Below are 18,897 nucleotides of genomic sequence, written 5' to 3' on the forward strand. Positions count from 1 at the left end.
CAGTCAACTTCGAGATTTAAATCTAAATGTATATTTAAAAAAAGAGATATGAGTGTATTTCACTCTTTCAATAGAATCAGTGACATTGTTTATATGTAAAGAAACCACAAAATACCATTTTTTCAGAATTATTAAGGAAAGTGAGTGCCATCTAGACAATCTTATTAACCGAATTGCTTAATTCATACTACTATATGATTTCTATATTTTATTTACAGAATATATAGTACCTAAAATACTTGACTAAAATCATAAGAAGCATAACTTAATGCTTCAGAAGTAATTACAAATCAATATATGCTTCACTGATGAACGCCATATGTAAGTCTCAACACCCCCATTGCTGCCTTTTACTCACCTCCCCTTTCGTGGGTAACTGAAGATTCCAGGCTGCCATAACCCATTTACTACCCTCACCAATTGCTCGCTTGACCTTTTCATCTCCTGAGACTTAATTTGTACCCTGGACAATATCACCCGTCACAAATCCATGGCCTCAGAAACCATACATTCATCTGTCCCTCTCTTTCTCACAACCCTCTCTCATCCCTGCTTTCTCACCCATTTTCAGAGACAAGAGTTCCATGATGTCACATGTGTGATGTTTTCCTGATCAGTCCCAACTAACCTGTCTCCATTTTCTCCTTTATTCAACAAAGTTTATTATTCCAACTTCTCATCAATATATTCGATCCACTTATACTCATCTTGATTTTCACAGGGGTAACAGAAATAACCTCTATCATCTCTAAGATGAATCCTTAGCCTTCAGACCAACATGTATAAGCAATGGCCTCTTTACTAGACATCTCTACATAGGGATGCAAAAGGTGCCTCAAACTCATGATTTCCCTCTAAAATCTGCTACTCATCCTCTAATCTTTCTTTGAATGTTGTTACCACCTGTCTCACACTTGACTTACCTGTTTTATTTATATGTGATCCCTTTCAATCATCAAACCCTAAATGTTCATCTCCTAAATTTGACTAGAATTTGTCTAGAATCCTACCTCCTGAGAACACAATCTTCTCCTGCTTGGACATCATCAGCAGACTAATAACTCTGCACTGGTCGCAGTTTAACACTGCTCTATAACCAAAGTGATGTCTGAAAAATGCAAATCTGATTGTGAAACTCTCTATGCTTAAAAACTCCAAGCTCTTAAGATGAAATTTTGACTTCCTAAGTTGTTGCTAAGGACCTGTATGACTAAAATTTATACAGGTCCCTAAATACATCTTTCCCCACTATCATCCATTCAATCTATAACCAAGTCATGTTAAACTAAGTTTTTCATATCTGCCTTGTAGCTCTCTCTCTCCTCCCATATGCCTGAACAGATTCAATTTTGTCTTCCTTGAATACTCTTTCCTCCTCTCCTCCCTCACCCCACTACTACCCCTTTCCTCTGGCTGATTCTTAACTCTGGTGTCTTTCAGATGTATCTTCCCCTAGGAAACTGCCCCTGACCATTTAAGCATGGGTTGCAAACCTCTCCCGTGTACACCCTCAGCCTACTGTATTTCTCCATCATAGTACTTATTACACTATCTTTTAATTTTGAGTTGTTTGCATCCCCCATCATATTGTACACGCTTAGAGATGAAGGACCCTAGCTATCGTGTTCAATTTTGCATTCCTAGCAACTGCAGCAGAGCCTAACACATAATATGTGCCCAGTAAGTACGCATGGAATGGATGAATAAAGGAATCTCATTATAGTATACTGTTAAAAAGGTAAGCTTTGTAAAAACAGCATGGTTCTCGAAAACACAGTGGAAACTAATCTCAGTAAAACCTATATTTTAGTGGCTATGTTTTTTATTTTTTCCAAAATAATATACAAAAATTCTGACCAAATATCAGACCGTATACCACAATATACACTTATAAACATCTTTCAATATATACTTTTTTTGTAATTTATTTATTTTATTTATTTATTTTTGGCTGTGCTGGGTCTTCGTTGCTGCGCATGGGCTTTCTCTAGCTGTGGCAAGCGGGGGCTACTCTTCGTTGTGGTGCACGGGCTACTCATCGTGGTGGCCTCTCTTGTTGTGGGGCAGGAGCTCTAGGCTCATGGGCTTCAGTAGTTATGGCGTGCGGGGTCTAGAGCGCAGGCTCAGTAGCTGTGGCGCACGGGCTTAGTTGCTCCATGGCTTGTGGGATCTTCCCGGACCAGGGCTCGAACCCATGTCCCCTGCATTGGCAGGCAGATTTGTAACCACTGTGCCACCAGGGAAGCTCCCTATACTTCTTTATAAAAGATATAATTATTAGGTTGTTTATTTGGGGGCCAGGCAAATTGGTGTTTATTATATTAAGCTAAATGTTATTTAAGAACTAATGGTTATGGGAAATTGAAGGATAAAAGGGAGGATATGTCTTAAGCCATTCATTTTGATCTGATGATAGTGCACATATTACTTTTTTAATGTGAGTAAATGCACACAGTTGATCATCAAATTGAAGATTAAGAGCATTCCATTCCATGAGTTTATAATAAGTAAAATTTACTACAGACTGGTCTTACATGTTTTATTTATTCTGTTTAATGAACACTTAAAGAAGTCCCTAAAATCAAGGTAATATCTTTTCATTTACATAATTCCCAGAACATAAAATAGTAAAACATTTTATGTGTGCTATAAAATATAGATATTAACGTCATATACAATTTGCCTATAATTCCTATAGTCATTAAAGCTATTTAAAATTAGCATTCCAAAATTGATTATTTTTTCCTTAGGTATCTAATTAACACCATGGAAAAAACAATCCTTTGCTCTGTGACTAGTGAGGGCTTGTCATAAGTTACAGATGCCAAATATTCCAAGTTCATGTGAAAAATGCCTCATATCAATGAAATGTATCCATTTCAACTTAGTAGAAACTTCCATTAGCAACTTTCACCAAAAATATTTTCTACAGATCCTCTTGCCAAGTTCTGCTAATCATTTTTACAACAGATGTATAAGTAAAGTTGTTTATTTTTTAGATTTCTAAAAACTGCACCTCTTTAGAGCTAACTCAATTAGAAATTTAGAATAGAAAAATAACAGAAAATTTAAAAATTACTCTTTAGTGTCATAATATTAAAACCCATCCCCATTAGAAGAAATCATTAAAACAAGCTTTCTAAGAATAAACATGTATATAACATTTTATAGCATTATACCTACTATTATAAATATCATAACCAAACAAATCCACAGATACATATATAAGGAGTGAACAAACATATGCATAAACATACCTTTGCTCCTGTATCAAATTTTCCTGCTACGGTAGGAGTACAGTTACAGAACAGTTAGCCCCCCAATGGAATGATTCCCTGTGATGGAACAACATCAATCACAGACAAAAGACTCTGGTCACAAACCTATAATCAAAAATTTGCAGAAATGTCACTTATCCTTTAAAGTTATTGTTCCAAAGCTTTCATAGGAAAACTTCTAGACCACTACATAGAGAGAGGACCTATAGGCACACAGCATGAGATGATATTGAAATAGATTTTCAAACACCAGACAAACAATTTGAGCTTCAACAAGGATTTGCACCCCTAACTCAGCAAACAGAACTTTTAGCAATGGCATCTTCCAATTCAAACAGGACGATGAAACTTATTATCTGAAGTGTTTTCAAGACTTTGCAAAACTTACAAGGAAAGGATGAGATGTATCTGTTGGAGAGATACCAAAATTCTAGATACTATTTTGATAGCCTGTCTTTTCCCTGACCCTAAAAAACTGAAAGCAAAGTTAGTGGGGAGGCAAGATGATAAAGTAACCTACTCTTCTTTATTATTTCCTTTATAGCCTAATGTCTAAGATATCATTTTGACCTTCAAAAAAGTAACTTACCAAAAGAGTTAAGGTATGGTTTGTCAGAGGCCAATTTAGGCTTATCTATCATGGCTTAAGTCAGAATAATTTGAAGGGAAATTGGTTAACATATTTTAGGGGATGAGGGAACAAACAGACTTCAGAACTAATTCTGAAGCAACAGAATAGAAAAGGGTATCCTCCTTTGCCTGTTTGGGCAGAAGACATGTAAATACAAGCTTGAAAGAAAGACCTCAAATGCTAACCTCTACTGTCACTATTAGGAGGTCTTAATGTTTCTCAGTTAAAAAAAAAAAAAAAAAACCTCTATTACCAATTTAAACACCACCCGCCCCACAATTTAAATCAAGAGTAACAACTATAAATAAAATATCTGTAGAATGGTCTTGATCTAGGTCCCAGTTGCTACCATAACAGTCTTGATGACAAAGTGAAAATGAGGGAAAAAAGGAAAAGCATGTAATTAAATACTGAATGTAACATAAACAGTGCATATTTTTTAAATGTTAGTTTTTTTGAAATCATCTTTTTTTCCCAGTAAAACAAAATAACAGAAAGAAAGCAAAAGAGAGGTAAGAGGAGAAGGAAGGGAGAGATTAAGGAAGGAAGGGAGAAATAGAGACAAATTTTATGGGAAACTGAAAGGATAAAGTAGATGAAATGTATTCGGATAAATCTGATATGAAATACCTAAATATTAGCATTAGTCAATCTATAAAGACTAAAGTATTAATGGCATAGAACTCATGGCAATAAATAGTTCAAATTATAATGTGATCTGATCCAAGTAAGATTTCCAGATTCTACATTACCTTGAAATAAGTATGGTTGTGTCCTACATTGTGAAGAATGGCTTTCCTCCAAGTTGTTAAACCTTGAGGGCTATCACTGAAGAGTATCCTTGGCTCTAAAAGAATGACCTTGGTGTGACCAAGCTAATAAGAGGAAGAAAGGGAACATGAAATTGAAATAACAGTAAACATTTTTTTATCCCCCACCAGATAACTCAAACTTTTTTAGCTTCATAGAAATTTCTAAAATATGAAGCGTTATCAGATTTTATGGTGTGCTTAAGAGAAAGGAAAAGAGTGGAATATTTACAATGTACTCCTAAACTGAGGAAGGCAGAGAGAGTAAGATAACTCTAAGGACAAAGTAAATCCATGACTGAGAATGATGTAGATTAGTCACTGAAGGGGATATTAGAGACCATCTGCCTCACTACATACAAGGTGTTACCATGTGCTACACAAAAGGAAAAAGTTCAAGGGTCATGTAAGTATGGGAAATAACATGCCAAGAGAGATTATCCAGGCATGTTTCTACTAGAAGTCTTCTCATAGGGCTTAATATGCTGATAATGTACACTTTGCTTATCTGAGAATGGGGAGGTAGTACACTGTGATTCACAGAATTACTTAGGCACAGGACTCCCTCGCCCTGTCCTACACAAACCACTTCACAGAACTACGGCAACATAAAACACTTTTTGGAAACATTGATATTATCCACCTCTCCCATTTTACAGGAAAGCAAACAGTAACCAAGGTGAACTAGAACTCAAGATGTCTAATTCCTCATTCAGTGCTCTTTACAATAGACCCTACTATAAATAATATATATTATTTCTTATTGTCTTAGGAGATTTTAATACATTCGTATAATTAGTTGAAGAACATGATTCGGATAACTGGAAAAATAAACTTTCAGAGAAAGCTAACAAAAGATGAAATGGTCAAGTAAGTCCTTCATAATTAATGAAAAACCTTAAATGGACATTTTATTTAATTGTTTCACATTCCTCCTTCTTTACTTTCTTAAGAGTAACACTTCACTTACTCTTAAGTAAGTTCACTTAACCTTAAGGGCTTGAAAAATTGGCCAAAAATAATCTAGTTCAGTACGCTGATATCTCAGAGTTTAATTCTTAACCAATCCTAGTGTAGGGAAAGCGGAAATCAAATTTTATGAGAGGGTAACGGCAAAGGCTGTGGAGGCAGATCACTTTGGATATAAATTCCAATAGGGCGGGCCTCCCTGGTGGCGCAGTGGTTGAGAGTCCGCCTGCCGATGCAGGGGATACGGGTTCGTGCCCCGGTCTGGGAGGATCCCATATGCCGCGGAGCGGCTGGGCCCGTGAGCCATGGCCGCTGGGCCTGCGCATCCGGAGCCTGTGCTCTGCAACGGGAGAGGCCACAACAGTGAGAGGCCCGCGTACTACAAAAAAAAAAAAAAAAAAAAAAAAAAAAAAAAAAAAAAAAAAAATTCCAATAGGGCATTTACTGCACGTGTGAACCTGTACTAGATAATTAACCATTCTAATGCTCCATTTCCTCACCCATCAGTTGAGTTATTAATACATTCCTTATAGAGTTGTTGTAAGGATTAAATGAGATAATACAAGAACGTCATTTTGCATCGTACCTGAGACACAATAATTAATCAATGATACCTTATGGTTATCAGGGGATAAGGGGAGGAGGGATAAATTGGGAGACTGGGACTGACATATACACACTACTATATATAAAACAGATAACTAATAAGAAGCTGCTGCATAGTGCAGGTAACTCTACTCAATACTCTGTAAAGGCCTATATGGAAAAAGAATCTCAAAAAAAAAAAGACTGGATACATGTATACGTATAACTGATTCACTTTGCTGTACACCTGAAACTAATACAACATTGTAAATCAACTATACTCCAATAATTTTTTTTAAAAATGATACTTATTATTAATGCTAAGTCTACATTACTAAAATGCTCATCTTTTATTTGTCAGAAAAAATACACATGGGGTGAGTATATGAGCAAATTTCTATTAGTAAACTTGTCAAACACAGTTATGTAAATAACAGTTAAAGAACTGTATACATATGTTCACCAAAAGGCAGAAGAATGTTAACAGAAGCACTATTACATTAGCCAAAAATCTGAAACAATCCAAACCCTCATCAGCTGTGTGATGGAAAACTGACTGTATAGTCTAACCAAATGGAATGCTATTCATGAGTGAGAATGAATAATCTGTCACCACATGTATCAGCATAGATGCATCCCACAAACCTAATGATGAACAAAAGAAGCCAGGCATAGAAGAGAACATATGGTGTGATGACATTTATATAAAGTTTAAAACCAAAATTAATCTATGCTCTTAGAAGTAAGGATTGTGATGATCCTGGGAGGGACACATAGTGACTGCAAGTGTGGACTAGGGGGGTCCTTTTGTGATGCTACTCATGTTCTGTTTCTTCATCAGGTTGATCTGGATGTGAGTTACAAGGGTGTTACTAGTTTATAAAAAATAATTGAGTGATACATACTTTATAATATGTGCACCTTTCTGTAGTATACTATACTTCAATACAAAGTTTTAAAAAGAATTAATAAGTGATTTAAACATAGTGAAAGCAGTAGCTTATTTCAAGCCTGGGGCAAAGGAAAGACCCTACTGATTTCTGACTGCCACTTGCCATCATAAAAGTGGATGGATCTCTTATATCTTAAGGCTATAAGTTTCTTCATAGCTAAAATATGTAAGAACATGATCATGGCCTGGAGACAGAGACGGGATTTAGTAAAACAGCATTGGGTTGTGTTAAATTACTAAGAACATTGGGAAGGGAATTTGGTACACATGTAAAGCATATCCTTGGTAATTAAGAGCCATTAAGTTAAGGTCTTCTGGGTTCTACCACAGAAAGAAAGTTAAAATTACATATTGCAGCCTTCTCTTTACTTACATTTTTATTATAAGTATATTCCATATGGAATATGGAAGAATTTTCTATATTTCCCTGCTATATAAATCACATGATCCATTTCACACTGAATTATTAATTACAACTAAATACGAAAAATGCAATAATATAATTTTCTCTATTTTTCTTTGGCATTTATTAAAGAAATAATTTAATTTCAAGTGGCTCCCATGGTATTATATATTTATAGAGTCTCTAATAACAATCTAGTATTGTTGGCACAAAAGCCTTGGATTTCTGAGTTAATTCTAGATAATACAACACATTTTTTAGCAAAGTCTTCATTTATGGTAGAGAAGTAGCTCCAAGAAGATGCTAAGACAGTTTAGTTAACTAAGTATTACATGTAAAATCAGTTTTTACTAACATAGTATATATATGCAACTATATACGTATATGTATACTCAACCAATTTGTAGCCCTCAAAATAAAAATAATATTCAAGGGAAATCATTACATGTGCAAGACATTTCATTGTCAGCGTGTTTCCTTCATTGATGTGAAGAATAAATTCTCCCCTTTCCGGAGAATCAAAACCCGGCCGCCATGTCACTTCACATTCCAATAGGGAGTATGGTTCAACAGTGCCTACAGAGAATTTAGAGAGAACAAGAAATTAACCACATTTTAACTATATTTATTTTTTAATATCCAAAATAAGAGATGGCATAAAAATGTAATGACATTTTATAACAAATTATTTAAATTAAACAAAATACAGGGAATACCTTATGCTCCAACTTTAATAGGCAGATCAAAATATCTGACAAAAAGTATGCCAATATATAGCAAAAAATTTAAAATTTATCAATGAAGCAACACTCTAGGATTAGAGATGACTTTACATCTAGACAGTAGAAAACCATCTGCGATCCCTGATCAAATGTCCCCTCCACATTTCTCAAACACTCTGAAACACACCAGACACTCATTCAGTTTTTGGAGAAAGGAATTATCATTACCAGAGGCTTTTTTTTTTTGTTTTAATGTTCACATCCCTAGAGATATAACTTTTGATGTAGCTGTTAGTAATTAACACATTTCTATAATTCAAATGTATTTAGAACCCAGGAGGGTATAAGACACATTTACTGTGAGCTGCTTTACCTGTTTAAATTCATCATCTCCTTTGGTCTAAGAAAATAATACCTGATGGAAAGAATGACTTAGAAGCTCTTCCCTCAGGAAGAGGGGATCATCTCAGATTTAAATGCACAGGATACTGAACAGAGAGATGTATGACCATCACAACAAACTTTGCCTTGAGTCAGGTTGACTCACATGCAACAGTAGTTTTCTCAACCTTGAAAAAGGTATAGTGCCTACCTCCTAGTTTTGCAGTGGCCAGGTAGGGAGATAACAACACACATAAAGGGATTAACATAGTGTGTAATGCCCAGAAAGCACCCAGTGCCAGATGTTATTATTAATACTCTTGAATGCCAATACTATGGTTGGCACAATAATTTATAAAAAGAAGAGAAACTACTCATGGAAGAGCTAACAGTCTAGTTGGGATCCATCAGAATTATATTTGTCTATAAGTAACAATAAGCCCTGTTACAGTGGGTTAGGTAGATAAGGGTTTATTTATCTTATGCAATCAGAAGTCCATGGGCAGGTATTCCAGGTCTGCCTTAACAGGTTGACAATGACTTCAAGGAGCAATGCTCCTAGCTTCCCACACTGCCATTCCTTATCACGTGGCCTTCCTCAGTGCAGAAAGGTATCAAAGCACAGTAGTTAAAAAGAGCACAAATTCTCTGGTCAGACTCCCTGGTTCAAATTTCAGCTCTGACACTTACTAGATGAGACTTTGGACGATTTACTAAACCTATGTAACACAGATTCCTCATACATAAAGTGGGGATAACAACTGTTTCTTAGAGAACTGATATAGGGATTAAATAAGCTAATATAAGCAGAAGTACTTCAAACAGTACCTGGCATGTAGAAGGGGGATGAAGCTAAAAGAAATTTCTGTCCATATCTCATTGGCAAGAAAGGCTGGGGAAAAGAGATATGTAAATAAGAACATTGCTTCCCCAAACAAAATGAGGGTCCCATAAGGAAGGGGAATGGATATCAGATACGGGCTTAGTAACATCTAACACAACAGGAGATGGACATAAACAAATAACTGTAGGTGATGTAACGAATACACAATGGGAGTGGAAAAGAAGTTGGGTGGGGAGTTCTAAATTAGCCCAAGAAAGTGGAGGAAACTTCATCATAAGGAGATGGCATTTGAGCTGTGACTGAATGAGCAGGAACTCTGCAGGAGGACAAAGTCTGCGGGAAATGTAGAAGTCAAGTGATGGTACTAGAAGAAAGTGATGTGTAGAGAAGACTGTGATGGGAAGTAACTCTGACAAAGAAGAGTCAATGCTATTTATTAAGACACCTAAGCTTTCAGAGAAGAGTTGAGAGCAGCACAAGGATTATAGATCCATGTTGAGAGGGTTAGCTTGAGGTCAATACTTTCCCTTCAGCCAGCATGGCTATATATTTTTCTCCAGGAATATTACGTATATCATGGGACAGGAGAAATAAATTGGATGGCTGAATTGAGCATGGCTGGGATTGGCAGGGAAGGTACTACAAATGCCCAAGGAGTGACAGAATTGAGAAAGACAATGAGAGTGAACTGACTGAAGAGAAGTCTGAGGATTGAGTGAACTCAAGAGTTCAGTATGGTTAACGACAACAAGGATGAACACATAACAAAACAAGCAGAAACATAAACAATATCTAATGAAAAAGTCAAATGAGAAACCAATTCTATCTTAGAAAACATCAATCCACTCTTCCATTCTCCCCTTATACTATCCACTATCCAAATACAAATCCAAAATGTACCATGCCTCAGGAAGAAAGGACAATCACAACATAAAATTTAAATTATAACTCTTCACTTTAGTTTACAAAAATATAGAGAATGATATGATTAAATGCATTATGTAGGATGTAAAACCAATTCTAGGGACACAAAAATTTGCCACCCCAAAATGTGTCTCTTTGGCATGAGGATTAATTTAAGCTGATTATTTTTAAGAAACAGAAAACTCAGAAAGTTTTTTCTTGTTACCTCTTCCTTAACTGCCTAAAAGAATTTAGGTAAAGGCTTAGTTCCCAGAATAGAGCTATCACCAGAGATACATGCAAAGAATATGGGCTGGCTGTGATAGGGGAGACTCAGCTGGGCCTAGAGATCAAGTCCACTCTGTGTACCATGACCCAGCAAACATCTGTTTACAAAACATTTGCTTTTCCATCGGCATGTGAATTCCCTTTCTCACCTCTGAAGCCCCAATCCACTACCCCCAACATCCTCTTTTGTCTTTAGCTGAAGATGACATTTAAGGTGAGGATTTGGCCACTCTGGCAAGTTACTGGGTTTTCCTGGGTCTGTCTCTTGGATACATGTTATTAAACTTTTGTTTGATTTTCTCCTGTTAATCGGTCCCATGTCAGTTTAATTCTTACACCAACTAGAAGAACCTAAGGGTAGAAGAAAACTTCTTCTTTTCCAACACGATATAACAAAAAGGGATGTAAGAAAAATAACTCAATAAAAATATTTATACAGGAGACCTTCAAGATGGCAGAGGAGTAAGACATGGAGATCACCTTCCTCCCCACAAATACATCAGAAATATATCTACATGTGGAACAACTCCTACAGAACACCAACTACTGAACACTGGCAGAAGACCTCAGACCTCCCAAAAGTTATATATATATTTTTCCATTTTCTCTTTTTGGGAGTATGTATACGTATGCTTAGTTGTGCAATTTTGTCTGTATAGCTTTGCTTTTACCATTTGTCCTAGGGGGCTGTCTGTCCATGGTTTGTTGTTTTTTTTCTTGAGTATACTTTCTAGAGCTTGTTATCATTGGTGGATTTTTTTATTGGTTTGGTTGCTCTCTTCTTCCTTTAATGACTTTTTAATTTTTTAACATATTTTATTTTAATAACTTTATTTTATTTCTTTCCTTCCTTCCTTCCTTCCTTCCTTCCTTCCTTCCTTCCTTCCTTCCTTTCTTTCTTTCTTTCTTTCCTTTCTTTTTTCTCCTCCCTTTTCTTCTGAGCTGTGTGGCTGACAGGGTCTTGGTGCCCTGGCCGGGTGTCAGGCCTGTGCCTCTGAGGTGGGAGAGCCAAGTTCAAGACACTGGTTCACCAAAGACCTCCCAGCTCCACATAATATCAAACAGTGAAAGCTCTCCCAGATATCTCCATCTCAAGGCTAAGACCCAGCTCCACTCAACAAACAGCAAGCTACAGTGCTGGACACCCTATGCCAAACAACTAGCAAGACAGGAACACAACCACACCCAATACCAGAGAAGCTGCCTAAAATCATAATAAGGTCAGAGACACCCCAAAACACACCACCGGATGTGGTCCTGCCCACCACAAAGACAAGATCCAGACTCATCAACCAGAACGTAGGCACCAGTCCCCTCCACCAGGAAGCCTACACAACCTGCTGAACCAACCTTAGCCACTGGGGGCAAACACCAAAAACAATGGGAATGAAGAACCTGCAGCCTGTGAAAAGGAGACCCCCAAACACAGTAAGTTAAGCAAAATGAGGAGACAGAGAAACACACAGCAGATGAAGGAGCAAGGTAAAAACCCACCAGACTAAACAAATGAAGAGAAAATAGGCAGTCTACCTGAAAAAGAATTTAGAGTAATGATAGTAAAGATGATCCAAAATCTTGGAAATAGAATGGAGAAAATACAAGAAACGTTTAACAAGGACCTACAAGAACTAAAGAGCAAATAAATAATGATGAACAACACAATAAACGAATCCTATGTCTGTATCATTATATGAGTACATGTGTTTCCTAGTGAAATCATAATAATAATTAACTGAGGCTAAGTCTTTTAGAAAATACCTCAGTAAATCAAAATATTCCCCATAGTACATGTTGTTACTGACCCACTCAGATCCACTGAAGCAGACAGAAGCACTAATCTGCATAAAATTGCCCTCTGTTGAGGTGACCCCATTCTCAAACACCTCCTCAAGGAAGCTACGCCCACCCTACTATACCCAAGGACAGCTCACAATGACTCAAGGCAGGAACAACAACATGGTATAATTTATGCTCAAAAGACCCTAGGTATCAGGCTGAGAGTAAACTTTATTTGAAACACATTATTTCTGAGTTCTCTCTTCTGCCCTCTCCTGCTTTCCTCATATTGTGCAGGTTTCTCCCAAAAGAACATTCTCCAAAAATCACATGTGTTGGAATTCCTGTCTCAGAATCTGCTTCTGGGGAAGCCCACCCAAGACATTCCCAAATCAAAAGTAAAAAAGGAAATAAATGCAGTTAAAGTAGTTCAATGTTTTGCTATTTTCATACATGAAAAGTCATTTAAGTCACTAAAAAGAACCTAAAGAGTAAAGAAAAAAATTCTGGCTCTACAGGCACCATGCTCTGTTTCACACTGTTTGAGGAAGTGAACTTTACCTCTGTTCTTCTTTCTGCAGGCGCACATTTCTTAAATATTTAATGTATCCTGCATAATACTTTTCATGTGCTTTCTTTTCTATTTTTTCAAATTTAGTATATGCAAAACTCAGGATCCACAAAGTTATATCTTGGAATCTTTGTGAAAATCGTCCTACAATATGAGCAAGACATGTTAATATTTAGGTGTATATACATGCATTTATTCAATCAGTATTTACTGAGGGCCTCCTATGCCAGGAGTTGGGCACAGAATGGTGAACAGGACAGATTCTAGTCCTTTTATATACCAAGACATTATTACATATAGAAATAGAATGATATCTAATTTTCTTCTTAACCTAATCACAGGAAATCCCTAAGATCATTGGGAAGAAGTAGCACCTACCTTAAACCCACTCTTGGAGTATTAGTCAAGTAGGCAATTTGGGCAGTTCTAGATTACAGATGGAACTAGATCTGAATCTGATTAGTGTTTCCTAATAGTTAATTACTTTTAGATCACTGGGATCAAAATCATAAAAGAATATATAGAATAATGAATCCTTTTGTTAAATCATGCTTTCTTAATATCTCAGAGCTTATGAAATAACCATCAGCAATAAATCTATACAGAGAAAAAAAATCCAAAGAAGAACTGCAAACTACTCTACATCTCACATTCACTCAACTGGGTGCATGCACTTCCTTTCACCTACCACATATTTTCCATAAAAACAAAAAGTACAATTATTCACATCTTTTGGCCTTAGGCTACCACAGTCTTCAGCAAATTTTATTAATCATTGAGATTCTCACCCTTAATAATTAACTCCTAAGTATAAACCTAGTAGTCATATACAGTCAAATGAAATTTAATCTAATATCTAATATTTCTTCCTGTTTTTGATAATTCCTCAGTGGTAACAGTAATATAGCTTGAACTGAGTTAAGTCTTTAAGAGACTGAGGCAATAAGAGAGAAACAAATGCTTTGTTACTCAGATAGTTGTTGATATATTTAAATCTCCCTTCAGGCTCTGGGATCCTTAACCACCTTTAGAACCTAGAAATAATTCCTATATCTGAAGTCCCTACCTCTGTAACAAGGAGAAAAGGAGGGACTTAAAAGAAATAGTACAGGAGGTGCCTGAAGTGACAAAGAGCTGGTTACTAGCATATCTAAATGCTTATCAGCTCTTTAAAGAATAAACTTTAAGAAATACCTCTGCAACTTTGAGTAGGTGGTTTTTTTTAAATGTGCAAAGTACAGACAACAAAAATTGCTATGTAAATAAGGCATTTTTCCTCATTTATTAAAAAAATTTTTACTGAATGCCTACTATAACATACTATTCTAAACACAAGACATATACTGCATTAAATAAAACTAGACAAAAATTCTTACCTTATTTTCTTCTCAAAAATTGAAAAGGTAAAAAGCATTAAAAAAAACCCAGCAATTATAATTACCAACAACTTAATACACTATAAAATTTCATTACTTAAATTTTCATTACTATTTGCTAGCCAGAAAATAACTGGACTAAATTTTGTATTTCTGTTAGCATGGAAAAGAGTAAATTGAGAAAAATAATTATGGCCATGGGATGCTTATGTTAGCCTTCTTCAAAAAAATCCTGGCATTTTGAGATCATCTGATTAATACTTAGGAACAAAATGTTAATGTTGAATTAACACATTATATCTATACATAGATATATTTGTATAAGCATAGGAAAGAATTGAAAATGATACATTTAAAAATTATTTCCAGGGCTTCCCTGGTGGCGCAGTGGTTGAGAGTTCGCCTGCCGATGCAGGGGACACGGGTTCGTGCCCCGGTCCGGGAAGATCCCACATGCCGCGGAGCAGCTGGGCCCATCAGCCATGGCTGCTGAGCCTGCACGTCTGGAGCCTGTGCTCCACAACGGGAGAGGACACAACAGTGAGAGGCCCGCGTACTGCAAAAAAAAAAAATTATTTCCAGCAGCTACCTCTGTAGGGTGGGATGAGTTTTCCTTTTATTATACTGTATAATTATTTTAAATGGAGTCTGCATAATTTTTATGTTTGTGTGTTTTATGGTACTTGTCAAGTAAAAAAAGAGAGATAAAGACTGCTGTGGATGGAATTTGTAAAATAAAATCATAAAACAGACTATATAAAAACCCAGAATTTTTCAATTGTGGACAATAAAACAATTATGGACTAAAAATTCAAATGGTATTTTAAGAAAATGACTATAAAAGTAAGTGAACTTGAAGACTCCCCAAAGGTAAAGAGACAAGTAGAGAAAGCCCAGGGACATGGTCAAGTTTAGACAGTTAAACAAGCAGACAGAAAAGAAACCCAGTTCATCCTCAAATGTATAAAACCATTCCTGAGCTAATGGCCCAAATAAAGATGTCAGGTTGACTGGGTTTATTCTCACTAAGCATTGACATGGTAGTAATTTCTTTGAAAATGGGATAATTTTTAAATTGAGGCTTACCATCACTCATAGTCCTTATAATTGGGGAGGTTTTAGTTCACTTTGGTAAAGGTTATTGGAAATGTGATTTTGAGGGGATTGAACAAAGATGATAGCATAGGGATGAAGATAATGACAATGAAGATGAGAACAACTTGTTTATCACAGTTTAAAATTTTTAATCTTAGATAAATACAGGCTCTCAGCCATAATTAATGAACATGACTACTCTGAGGACTGTATACATTTCCAAAAGTGATTATTTCTATTATTCTTCTCTACTTGTTAACAGCATATTTTAAGAATCATCTGGTAAACCATTCACAAGTCCTGGCAAGTATGCAATAGAGATGAGAGGTTAGATGACAGCATTCAGCAACCACTCCTCTGATGTAAAAGAAAAAAAAAAGGGGGGCTTCCCTGGTGGCACAGTGGTTGAGAGTCTGCCTGCCGATGCAGGGGACACGGGTTCGTGCCCCGGTCCGGGAAGATCCCACATGCCGTGGAGCGGCTGGGCCCGTGAGCCATGGCCGCTGAGCCTGCACATCCGGAGCCTGTGCTCCGCAGCGGGAGAGGCCACAACAGTGAGAGGCCCGCGTACCTCAAAAAAAAAAAAAAAAAAAAAAAAAGAGAGAAAATTAAATTTTACTACTATTATTATTATTACCATCACTAATTTGTTACAGCAGGATGTGATAAGATCTCTGCATGTCATGCTGGTTATTGTATCTTACAAAATTTCAGGTTTTTAATATAGCACATTACCTGAAATGTTTATGCTCTTCTCCAGACCAGATACTTGCAGCTCGGTCATTGGGAAAGGCTATCAGAGCATCCTTTATTAACTCCTTACTTGTGTTATGATTGTGAATGTGTGTCGTGGTTGATTGAAGCATTGAGACAGGTGCATGGTCCTTGTATTTTGCCAAGTCTTTCACCACAAACTGTCCCATAGGATTACTGATCAAAGGGGATATACCTTTTAGAGAACTGAATATTAAGTGTAAATATGTTTTTTTTTTAATTTCCATGAATTAATTACTACACTAGACCACTGGTTCCAACTTAAAGCTAAATCCCTAAGCAAATTCAGAAAATATGAATAATTCATTTAATAAATGGATCTACATAAAACAATTTAGCAAAATAATGCATGCATAAGTAATAAAAATGCATGCAAAAAAACCAAAACACGGTAACTTGAAGGACTGGGTTGGCACACATGAAACTGAAATTTTTATACGTTAAAGAGAGTTGAATATCAGCAATTGCATATGGTTCAATGTATAAGAGATAACTGAGAATTAGTTGAAACAGCAGCAACCAGAAAATCCATGGAATGGTCAAAACCAGTTTACATTATAGACTCAAACAAAGAAGTAAAAGAATAAAATATAAAAACCATTAAAATATTTAATAAATTTTATAGATCATTAAACCAGTGCTAGTCAAAGTGAGATCCTCAAAATGGCAGCATCAGCATCTACTGGAAACATGTTAGAAATACAAATCTTTGGGCTCCAACAAAGACCTACTTAATAATCAACGCTGGGACATAGGGCAGTCCTAGATGCACACAAAAGTTGAGAACCATTATATTAGACCACATTTGATATATACAGCTAAGCATTAGTATGTTAAGATAATCCTGTATTAACCAAAAATAGATAAATAAATGGTAAGCACCCCCAATAGCATACCAGGATTAATTTTCATCACAACTTTCTTGGTGGAAGGTTTGCAGACACTACTGAAATATAAACATATCTGATGGAGAGTCTTCAGGGACAAAGACTGCAAATTTTCATCTGTCACTGAGCCAATGATCTCTATAAATTGCTTCACTTTAAAGACTCCAACTTGATGTGCAATGAATAAACATGTCACATTCTGAAAAAAGAAGAAAAGTGACCAATTGCTATAGGCTGAATGTTTGTGAACACCTAAAACTCATATTTTCTTTTTTGTTTTTCGCCTTTTTTTTGCCACGCTGCGCGGCACATGGGATCTTAGCTCCCCACCAAGGGATTGAACCCACACCCCCTGGAGTCTCAACCACTGGACTGCCAGGGAAGTCCCTGAAACTCATATGTTAAATCCTCGTATGTTAATAACTCATATGTTAATGCCCTATGGCAGGGGTCCTCAACCCCTGGGCCACAGACTAGTACCGGTCCCAGTCCGGTCCATAGCCTGATAGGAACTGGGCCGCACAGCAGGAAGTGAGCGGCGGGCAAGCAAGTGAAGCTTCATCTGTATTTACAGCTGCTCCTCATCACTCACATTACCGCCTGAGCTCCGCCTGTCAGATCAGCAGCGGCATTAGATTCTCACAGGAGCCCAAATTCTACAAGTAAACTCTGCATGCGAAGGATCTAGGTTGCACGCTTCTTATGAGAATCTAATGCCTGATGATCTGAGGTGGAGCTGAGGTGGTGATGCTAGTGGTGGGGAGCGGCTGCAAATATAGATTATCATTAGCAGAGAGGTTTGACTGCACAGAGACCATAATAAATTAATTGCTTGCAGACTCATATCAAAACCCTATCAGTGGGCTTCCCTGGTGGCACAGTGGTTGAGAGTCTGCTTGCCGATGCAGGGGATGCGGGTTTGTGCCCCAGTCCGGGAAGATCCCACATGCTGCGGAGCGGCTGGGCCCGTGAGCCATGGCCGCTGAGCCTGCGTGTCCGGAGCCTGTGCTCCGCAACGGGAGAGGCCACAACAGTGAGAGGCCTGCGTACCGCAAAAAAAAGAAAAACAAAAAAACAAAAAACCCTATCAGTGAGTGGCAAGTAAAAACAAGCTCAGGGCTCCCACTGATTCTGCATTATGGTGAGTTGTATAATTATTTCATTATATATTACAACATAATAATAGAAATAAAGTGCACAATAAATGTAATGCACTTGAATCATCCCGAAACCATCCCCCCCACCACCCTGATCCGTGGAAAAATTATATTCCACAAAACCGGTCCCTGGTACCAAAAAGGTTGGCGACCGCTGCCCTATAGGATAGAATTAGGAGATCAGAGCCCTTGTTAAAGAGGGTCCACAGAGCTCCCTAGCCCCTTCCACCATGTGAGGATACCACAAGAAGTCTGTGACCAGGAAGAGGGCCCACACCTGACCATGCTGGCACCCCAATCTGGGGCGTCCAGCCTCCAGAACTGTTAGAAATAAATTTCTGTTGTTTATAAATTGTGCAGTCTATGGTATTTTCTTACAGCAGCCCAAATGGATTAAGAAAAACTATTGTACTGTTAGTACAAAATAAAAAGCAAATCAAAAAATATTGCTTACAAATCTTTAAGGAAAGCTAATTTATCATGGTGATATGAAAGT

At 37.0% G+C, this 18,897-nt stretch overlaps 1 protein-coding gene across 1 annotated transcript in view; it reads right to left on the reverse strand.

Moving 5' to 3' along the window:
- Window positions 1-18,897, reverse strand: part of CFAP47 (cilia and flagella associated protein 47) — a gene marked incomplete at both ends in the record, with an annotated part of 276,077 nt that overhangs the window by 230,425 nt on the left and 26,755 nt on the right. The window contains 9 exon segments of the mRNA XM_081223108.1: window positions 3,258-3,311; window positions 3,315-3,383; window positions 4,662-4,784; window positions 8,073-8,203; window positions 12,426-12,472; window positions 13,103-13,209; window positions 13,211-13,256; window positions 16,319-16,532; window positions 17,254-17,443. Of these exon segments, the coding sequence (XP_081079234.1) occupies window positions 3,258-3,311; window positions 3,315-3,383; window positions 4,662-4,784; window positions 8,073-8,203; window positions 12,426-12,472; window positions 13,103-13,209; window positions 13,211-13,256; window positions 16,319-16,532; window positions 17,254-17,443 (981 nt within the window).

Source organism: Mesoplodon bidens, assembly GCF_964165515.1.
Source record: "Mesoplodon bidens genome assembly, chromosome: X".
NCBI classification, from domain to species: Eukaryota; Metazoa; Chordata; class Mammalia; order Artiodactyla; family Ziphiidae; genus Mesoplodon; species Mesoplodon bidens.